General features: G+C 38.8%; 1 protein-coding gene across 2 annotated transcripts in view; it reads left to right on the top strand.

Moving 5' to 3' along the window:
* The first annotated feature begins 5,207 nt into the window (after window positions 1–5,207).
* xrn1 (5'-3' exoribonuclease 1) overlaps window positions 5,208–10,000 on the top strand; it is a 24,506-nt gene continuing 19,713 nt past the window's right edge. For both annotated transcript variants that reach the window (XM_053486612.1, XM_053486611.1), the window contains exons 1-6: window positions 5,208–5,419; window positions 6,434–6,666; window positions 7,448–7,545; window positions 8,097–8,206; window positions 8,903–9,013; window positions 9,949–10,000. The exon at window positions 9,949–10,000 is cut by the window's right edge and continues 34 nt beyond it. In XM_053486612.1, the coding sequence (XP_053342587.1) occupies window positions 5,345–5,419; window positions 6,434–6,666; window positions 7,448–7,545; window positions 8,097–8,206; window positions 8,903–9,013; window positions 9,949–10,000 (679 nt within the window). In that variant the 5' untranslated portion in view covers window positions 5,208–5,344. The remainder of the gene's footprint in view (window positions 5,420–6,433; window positions 6,667–7,447; window positions 7,546–8,096; window positions 8,207–8,902; window positions 9,014–9,948) is intronic.

Below are 10,000 nucleotides of genomic sequence, written 5' to 3'. Positions count from 1 at the left end.
CCTGAGATTAAACCGGATTACTGAGAGAGAGAGAGAGAGGATAAACTCTGATCTGGTGAGGATGATGAGGATGATGATAATGATGATGATGGTAACGATGATGATGATGATGGTGCTGCTCTTCCTCTTCCATTTATCAGCCAGTTTTCCTCTTATAGGTGAGAAAAGAAAAGAAAAGAAAGAAACCAGGCTGTAACTCTGACTTTACCTTCTGTTCATTATGAGATTAACTACCAGCTGCACAGGTGTGTGTGTGTGTGTGTGTGTGTGTGTGTGTGTGTTTCTAACTAACATAATGAGAGAAATCTATTTTACATGACTGTATGAACATTATCCTCTGCTCCTCTGCTCCTGTAACCATCACACGTCTCTCTTTATCTATATAAAGTATATTTGCTCAGATGTTCTTCTTTTTATTTAAAGTTTATTTCATGAGTTTTGTTTTCCTTCTAAACGAAAACGTCCTTTTTGGTTTCTTAGACTACAAGAATGAGGAGAAGAAATGAATTTAATCTTTATCATTACTAAGGTTTTTTTTTTTTTTTATAAATGTACATTATTAATAGTATACTCCTCTTTCAGAATTGATGTTGGAAGATATGTTTACAAGTAGAAAGTTTTTGCAAGAACTGTATATTTTGGTAAGCCATGTGGTGTACAGGAGATTTGTACTTTTTAATTCTGACGCTCCTTTAACATTTTTCCCACAAGTGGCTTCTTAATTGTTTTATTTACTCAGTTTTAAATATTCATTTTATTCAAAGTTTAAAAAAAGTGTGTGTGTGTGTGTGTGTGTGTGTGTGAGAGAGAGAGAAACAGAAAGTAAAAGTAGTTCAGATGAGAAGGAGAAACTGTTCAGTATTAAAGTGACACTCTGGGTTTCCTCACTGTTGTTGACTGTAACTGTTGTGTCTCCAACTCATTAAATCATTTTAAAGTTATATAACTGCAATACTTCTGTGATTATAGGCTAAAAATATTCAAATTAATTAAAGAGTATTTGATCCTCAGTAATGCAGAAGCAGATGTAACTTTATTCCCTTTCATTTGCGAGCACTATATTTAACGTCATGTTTCTTTCACATTACTTTTACATTATTTGTTTATTATACAGTAGTTCCAGTTTATTACATACAGGACAATACATTGTTGTTTTTCTTAAATATTTGTAATTATTATTTTTGTTTGTTTGTTTATTTCATTATTATTTCTCCCAGTTTTACAGTTTCATGTTTAATTCTTTTTGCTGGTATGAAAGGTGCCATAATGTATAAATAAAGTTTATTATTAATTTATCATCACATGTAGAAAATTCATTCACACACCACAAAGTTTGAAAGATTGGTCTTTAATTTTTAGAGGGGTGCACATACTTTTGTTTGTATGAGCTTAATGTCATAAAGCAGCCCTCTGTGGTTTCTCAGAGTCAGTGGGTTTATCAGAAAGGGTTCCTGTGATGTTCCTCTAAGGAGAGGATCAGTAACCTGATACGCCTTCATGTTCATGCTGGTGTTTATTCTGTGTGCAGGCTGGGCGAGTGAGCCAGGAGACAACACCGACAACACCGTCAGCACCATCAACACCATCAGCACCATCAACACCGCCAACACCATCAGCACCATCAGCACCATGCGACTCGGTAACTCACAGGGGAAACATAACGACACACACACATCCTCAGGTAAGAAGCTGCTCGCAGAGATGAAATTCACATCTGATCCCAGATCAGCTTAAACACACGCGAGCGCGAGTCAGAACTCCAGATGTTTCTACATGTGGTGTCGAATAACAGGCTTCTAATCAGGTTTAATTGGATTCATAGCTGTTTATCTGAAATGCTTTAGTTAATTAATTTCTCTAAGGGTTACATTTACACATGCAGGCGTTGAGTAGCTGCTGAAAGCGGAGACGTGAGTGTGTGTTCTGGAAAACTGCACTGGTGTGTCTGGGTGTTTAACTCAACTACAAAGCTGGTGTTTACTTAAGCTCTGTACATGTTGCTTTGTAGTTTTGCATGTGTTTGCTAAAAGTACTTTTCTCTGTGTGTGTGTGTGTGTGTGTGTGTGTGTGTGTGTGTGTGTGTGTGTGTATGTTTCAGACGTGCCCACAGTGTCTGTAATCGTGGGAGTTTCGGCCTTTATCACGTTTTTCCTGCTCAACTTCATGCTGTGGAAAAGACCTGGTATGAAAAGCTCACTGACTCCGCCCCCTTAATTGTCTCGTTAACCATCTAGCCCCACCCCTTAACTCTCTATACCTATCAACTTAACTCCACCCTTTTAGCCATATCTATTTAACATTGCTGCTTAACTCTTTACAGCTGTGTATTTAACTCCGCCCTCTCATTTCTCTTATGTATACATCCACCTAACTCCGCCCCTCGTCTCTCTTATCTATGAAAAAAGGAAAGGGTCTGTTTACGTGCCATCCGGCAACGGGTACACCCCAACAGGGTCGGGCTGCAGCTCGACACCCGATCATGTCTCAGCACTTTGGGGGTGAAGGGCTGTGATTCAGGGTCCAACGGTGGCAGCCTGGCGGCCCCAGGGCCCGAACCGAGGGCCTCCTGATCTGCAATCATCCGCGTTAACCACCATGCACCCCCCCTCCCCCTCTCTAATCTGTACACCCACATAACTCCGCCCCCTCAGCTCTCTTTATCTACACATTAACATATTACTCCATGTAATAACCACAACAGAAGAATATTTACGTGCTCCTAAAGAAAAGCTAGATTTTAGATAACGGACCAGATTTCAAAAACCCTGATGTCGGCACCTGGGTTTCGCATGAAAATAGCTTTCAGCCCTCGAAATATACATCCATTTAACTCCACCATCTCGGCCCCTTACTCAGGAGCATTATAGAGCTTTATTTTTTAGTAAAATATTGGGATAAATATTGGCACCCTATGCACTAAGCCACTCTTTTTATATGAAAGTATATTTATTATGAACTTTGTGAACCTTTTTATTTTGTTGTTAACTAATGGATTTGGTGTGATCAGTGTTACTGCATGCTATGGCATTAACGGCTCTCTCTGTTCTTCTTCTTTTCTTTCCTGTTCTGTGATTCCTGTGAACTTCAGAGATTCAGGCCGGAGGTGAGGGACGATTTTCTCAGTAAAACCACTAATGACAGGTTACAGATTAGCTGCGGTGTGCACTTCTTCACCTCATGCATTACCAGTGAAACATTTAAAATATGCTTTACAGTGTGTTATAGTATAAATACTGTGTAATGTATGTATGTAAATGTAATGTAAATGTATAAAATGTATAAAATGAAGAGGTAGAAAAACATTCTTTTCTCATAACAGCCACAAATGAAACCGGAGCGAGAGGCAGACAGAAAATCCAAAACCAAACAAACAAACAAAAGTTGTTAAAAATAATAATTAAAAATAAAACAAAAATAACAAATGTATAATAAAAGTGTTAAATCCACTCCAGCGAAGCTCCCTAGTGTAGTGAGCGGTAGGTGATGCACCTGTCAGTCAGATGTTTGTGTATTATGTGGAGTGTCTGATTAAGTCCTGTATGTCTGATCTTGAGGAGCGTATCAACCGTTTCGTCCTCCAGGCGTCTGTCTAGTTTCCTTCCACACCTGTGAGACTGACCTGAAGTGTCAAAGAAATGGGAACCAGTGTGGATGCAGCGCCCCATCCCATGTGAACCCCACATTGTTCCCCAGTTCCCTGTTGTAGAGACTCTAAACCCCCAGTGACCCCAGGCAGGACAAGCTGAATGAAACATGGATGAATGAATAAAGGTGGAAAAAAAAAGAAATGAAAATTACTCAGTGATGGTTGATAGAGAAGCTCTCGCCATCTGCTGGCTGGACAGAAGAGTTACAGTTCCACTTCATAGCCTAGTTTTGTGCTAATGATATCTTTACTAAATAAACATGTACATAATATCACTTTCTTTGTATTTCCCAGGTGTTTTAGGCTCTCTTATTCACTACCCCGCCGGCTCGCTGGGGAACAGAACATACCAGAAACCTCCTGAAATTCCCTGCTGATGTGGTAAATGTGTGTCACAGTTCAATCTGACCTCACACTGTGTATGTAATATTGACCTTACAAAGTTATATTGACATCAATATGGTGCATCTTACCAGTAAAATAACAGTTTTTTACACTCCTACAGCTATGAGCTCGCCCTGGAGGTGTAGGATCATGGATTTGTTTTGAAAAAATAAAAGATTTTTACTGCACACACACACACACACACACACACACACACACACACACACACACAAACACACACACACTTCCTCCAAGTGTCTCAGGATGACATGACGCTGTGTAATCCTTTTTTGCTGAGCTTGGGACTTAAAACAGCCTCCAAACTAAGAGTTTCTCTTAAACACTCATCAGTTTATCTCTCCTCTGTGTTCTTTACTACAGTCTCTCTCTCTCTCTCTCTTTTTCTCATCAGAAAGACTTTTCACATAGGAAAGTAAACCAGTATAACACATTTATTATTTATGAAAAGTAAGTATTTAATATGCAAACCAGCACAGTAATCTTTTAATTAAAAGTAAATGCTAATTACACACATCCTGCACTGTTTGTATTAATAATTCAATCATTATGTTGTTGTAATTACCTTGAAACCCAGACTGCACTATAACAGGCTGAATATTTATAGTAAATATTATTGTTTCAAAGTTGTTGTTTTTTTAACAAATAAACAAATTAATAAAAAATATCTGCATATTTATTTGCATATTTTCGAGTTACTGGATTTATTCTGTGACACAAAACAACACAAACTGAAACAGATTATTAACATTACACAGAAACTGGGTCCTGTTCAACCCGGAAGAATTATCGGTTGCACAATGTTTTAAAATACTTACATTGCAAAAATTAAAAATGTAAAAAAAGAAAAAGATATGTTTAAAGAACAAATATAATCTATGTAGTTTGTATATGTATTAATTAATTTAATCATTAATTAGAAAAAAAAAACTCTTTTGTTTTTTATCATTAGATCAGAGATTCCGAACGGACATTATCACTGGTCGGACAACAACCTTTACTGCTAGTTTTTTTTTTGTACTACCCGTTTTCGTTAATTCCCGCCTCCTGTGCAGTGATTGGACACTACACGCTAAGAGCCAATGGTTGTGCATGTAGCTCATTGTTCTATCCAATCCAAGCGCGGGAAGGCGTAGCGTATCAGAAAACGAGTCGGAAAACAACCTGAAGCGTAACCTGCTAGCTGCAACCCAACACAGTAACACCAGGCTAGCTATCAAAGTTTATGCAGCTCTTCACCTCCGTCTCAGAGATTTATTTTCCGATTATTAGATTTTTGTTGTTTTTCTCGGGAAGATGGGGGTCCCTAAGTTTTACCGATGGATTTCAGAGCGATATCCGTGTCTGAGTGAAGTTGTGAAAGAGCACCAGGTTTGTGTTTTACCGCTTGTTAGCTTTAGGACTAGCACCCGGCTAACATTCCCCTCATTCAGTTTTTTTTTTAATATATATATACATAAGCACGTTATTAGAGTTCAAGTTTAGTTTAGAATATGACATTACAGGTTAAAAGGAGGTTAAATGTGACGTGTCACGTTCTGAATTCTCAACATACAGCGCTTTAGCTGGTCAGCTAGTCAACGCTGAGGAATTCTGGTTCAATCTCAAAGTGTACAACACAAGTACACTTGTAGTGCACTAGATAGGGCGCGAGGGGTTAAGTACCGTGATTAACGAGTGGTCCAAGTTAGGGAGTAGGGAGAGATTTGGGATACGGCTCATATAAGAGATCATTTATCGGTTTGAGCGCTAGTTTGTCAGCAATAAACTGTAGTTTTAGCTTCATAGTTATTCATTCATTAAAAAAAAGCTAAATTAAATGAATATATTTTAATGAAATGTGATTTAATGGATTAAATATTGTTTAATCTCAAATGTACACATTTAATCAGGTATCTCTAGGCACATTGTGTGTTTGGACTCTTTATTGTTTTTGATTTTAACACTTCCATTTTAAACTGAGAATTTATTAGGTAAACAACTAGTTTGGTGGCGTCCTCTTGTGGGAGGGGCCTATGCTACTCTTCCTGTCAATCACAGCTCCACTAGCCAATCACCGGCTTCATTGAGCTCGTGTATGTGGAAGAGGGCAGATAGAACTTTCCATGGAGCAGCTCGAGAACCGACAGATAGGAAGCACACGGTTCTCACACTCCACTCAGTTTGGCTCTTAAAAGTTTCAGAAAGGCAGAAGTCTTGTTTATGATTTGAATATCAAATGTGTTCCTAAAGCGCCTGAAGCTTCTTTCTGAACGAAAGATTTTGGCACAGTCCAGTCCTCGGATAATCTGATGCTAAACGTTTCCAGTCTTTTACAGTGTGTCTTGTGGAGACTGGTCCAGCTCTGTGGTTTTTCAGATATAAAACCTTTTTCCCCTTTCACAGATTCCAGAGTTTGATAATCTGTACCTGGACATGAACGGGATCATCCACCAGTGCTCACACCCCAATGATGAGGACGTGCACTTCCGTATCACAGAGGAGAAGATCTTCGCTGACATCTTCCACTACCTTGAAGTGCTCTTTCGCATCATCAAGCCCAGGAAGGTGTTCTTCATGGCCGTGGACGGCGTCGCACCCAGGGCCAAAATGAACCAGCAGCGTGGCAGGAGATTCAGGTACAGGATACAGATTGGGTCCAGTGTCCATTTCCACGATTTTAATGAGAATTCATGAATCGTGATGAGCCGCGGATGTGATAAGGCGTGTGTGTGTGTATCAGGGTGACCCAAGGGATTCACATCATGGGGCTACGGATAGGGGCAAAATTTTTTGGTGTATCTATGGCATTTTATGATACCTGGGTACAATGACCCCCTGCGGGTCACTGTGGGTCACAGAGGGTCACAGATTAATTTACAGATTATTCGATTTTTGTTATTTTTCTCGGGAAGATCGGGGTCCCTAAGTTTTTACAGGTGGATTTCAGAGTGATAAAAAAAATATATATGTAATATATATAATTTATTTATTTATTTATTTACCTCTTGCTAGCTTTAGGACTAGCACTTGGCTAACATTCCCCTTATTCAGGGTTGTTTTTTTTAAACTATAAATAAACACCTTATTAGGGATAAAGTTTAGTTTAGAATATGACATTACGGCTTAAAAGGAGGTTACATGTGACATGTCACATTCTGAATTCTCAACATCCAGCGCTGGTCAGCTAGTCAGAGGAATTCTGGTTCAATCCCAACCAGAATAGATATGGCACGAGGGGGGTATGTACCGTGATAAACGAGTGGTCCTAGTTAGGGAGTAGGGAGAGATTTGGGGTACGGCTTATGTAAGATCATTTATCCATTATGAGCGCGGTGGGTCACTGTGGGTCACTGTAGGTCACTCTGGCTGACCTGACTAAAGGTCACAGTGGGTCACATGTTGCTCTTTTTCTTTTAGATCAGCAAAGGAAGCAGAGGAGAAGATAAAGAAGGCCCTGGAGAAGGGTGAGGTTTTACCCACTGAGGCTCGATTCGACTCCAACTGCATCACGCCTGGTTCGTCTCTCAAATTTTACACATTGTTCTTTTTTTAATGCACTGTTGTACTTAATAAGATAACAGGAAAATGTTTGTACTGTTTCTTTTTACATAATGATAATAATAATAATAGTGGTAATAGTAAAAATAAATAGCTGTGTTAAATTATCGTTAATGAAGTGCTCAAGTAGTGTTTAGAATAATTATTTTATAATTATAACGTAAAGGTCGTAAATTAGTTTAAACTATATCCTGTAAATTCTACGCTTTGTCATTTAATTATATCATCCTTAGAAAGTTATGTAAATAACATTGCATATGGTTATATTTATTATTTCACTTGTATATGTATTTTATTTTTAATTGATGCACTGTTTCTTACCTAGCCAATCATGCTTTTGTCAAGAAATGTTTAAAATTTGCTAAAATTACATGAATATTTATTTTGACCATAAATGTATTGTCATTAAATAAAATTTAAAAATTAATTAATCAATCAATCAATTAAAGAAATAAATGTTCTGGAGTTTCATCCTCTCTGAAATTTATTAATTAGATTTTCTCTGCAGGTACGGAGTTCATGGTCCGGCTTCAAGAGCAGCTAAAATACTTTGTACAGCAGAAGCTCTCCACAGACCGAATGTGGCAGGGAGTGAGAGTCTACCTGTCTGGTCACGAGGTCTCGCGCACACACACACACACACACACACTCGCACACACACACACATGGCCATGCCCAAATCACTTTACGTCCATAAATATTAGTAATGTCAAATCTAGCACACTATATTATATTATAATCTCCACTTTAGCGATGGTGAGACCTTCAGACCATCCAGGTTTTCATGACAATTGGCTTCTGCTTAGGCCTCCATCCTAAACAACTCTATAGTTATAATGATAAACACACACACAGAGTGTATACAGTGACACATATATTCATCACGAATGAGAACGCATAGATTGAAAGAACAACAATAAAAAGTTTTGTTTCTACACTTACACATGGGCTGTGTCCCAAATCACCAGACGTGCCACGGATCACGGAACTCACGGTTCAGATCAAATCATCATTAATTAAAATAAAACAGTCAGTTTGCAGTTGTTGAATTAAAGTGCTGTATGCAGCGCAACGAGTCCTAATAAGAATAATCAAGATAAAAGGTTAATTTTAGGTTCTAAGGTGCCATTATTTATAGGCAGTCATATTTTTACATTTCGATGTGCAACTCAAAATCTGTAACTTAAGTAAATGTTAATGTGTGTAGATTAAGTACATTTTACTGAAAAGTTTGTGTATAATCTGTGCTTATTTTTTTCCCTCCCTGTGTGTATGTGTGTGTGTGTGTGTGTGTGTGTAAAATAAACCTTACAGACTCCAGGAGAGGGAGAGCACAAGATTATGGAGTTCATCCGCTCTGAGATCGCCACATCGGGTCATGACCCAAACACACGGCACTGTCTGTACGGCCTGGACGCTGATCTGGTGTGTGTGTGTGTGTGTGTGTGTGTGTGTGTGTGTGTGCTCAGAGAGATAGAAAGAATGTTTGTATTTTTGTCAGTACAGTGGAGCCTTGGATTACAAGCATAATTTGTTCCGGAAGTGGGCTCGTAAAAAACACTCGTAAACCAAATAAAATTTTCCCATAAGAAATAATGGAACCTTAAATTATTCGTTCCACAGCCCAAAAAAATAAATACATAAAAATAATTAACACAACATATAAAGTAAAAATAAAACAAATTAACCTGGACTTTACCTTTAAAAAAAGGCAAAGAGTTTCTGTGTAGGGCAAAAAGAGTGTGTGTGTGTGTGTGTGTGTGTGAAGCAAAAAGGGGGGTGCTTCACACACGCACACTTAAGACAAGAGAGTGTGTGTGTGAACCGGCATGGTGTCAAATTCCGCGTGCGCGCACACATTGGCTCACACAGCCTGAAACAGAGAGTGAGAAAATGGATCTTTAACCTCTGTAATGTGATTTTCTTTTGCTTTACACACGCGTGCACACCTTATATAAGAAACAGTGCATGCGCGCTGTACACATGCGCTTACAAACACAAAATAAAATATGTTTCACACACACGTGTTATAGTAAACAGTACACACGTGCACGAATGTTGATTATACCAGTGAGAGACATGCACTAAGACCCAGCAGGGGAGACGGTTACCCACAATTCTGCAGCGCAAGAGAGAGAAAAAACATTGGCTCAGTTGTGATCACATGACACTTAGCGTCAAAACAAGAAGCTCATGCGTGATACGTGATACTCGGTACTCGTAAACCAAAACTTGTTTGTTTTCCAAGTCAAAATTTATTCAAATCTTAGCTCATCTTGCGGAAGACTCGCAAACCGCGTTACTCGTAATCCGAGGTTTCACTGTAATTGAATCCCCCCCTCTCCCCCTCCTCTCTGTAGATAATGTTGGGTCTGACGAGTCACGAGCCTCACTTCTCACTGCTCAGAGAGG

The sequence above is a fragment of the Clarias gariepinus genome, chromosome 25 (genome assembly GCF_024256425.1).
Source record: "Clarias gariepinus isolate MV-2021 ecotype Netherlands chromosome 25, CGAR_prim_01v2, whole genome shotgun sequence".
Taxonomy (NCBI): domain Eukaryota; kingdom Metazoa; phylum Chordata; class Actinopteri; order Siluriformes; family Clariidae; genus Clarias; species Clarias gariepinus.
This window is presented reverse-complemented; position numbering and strand designations above follow the sequence as displayed.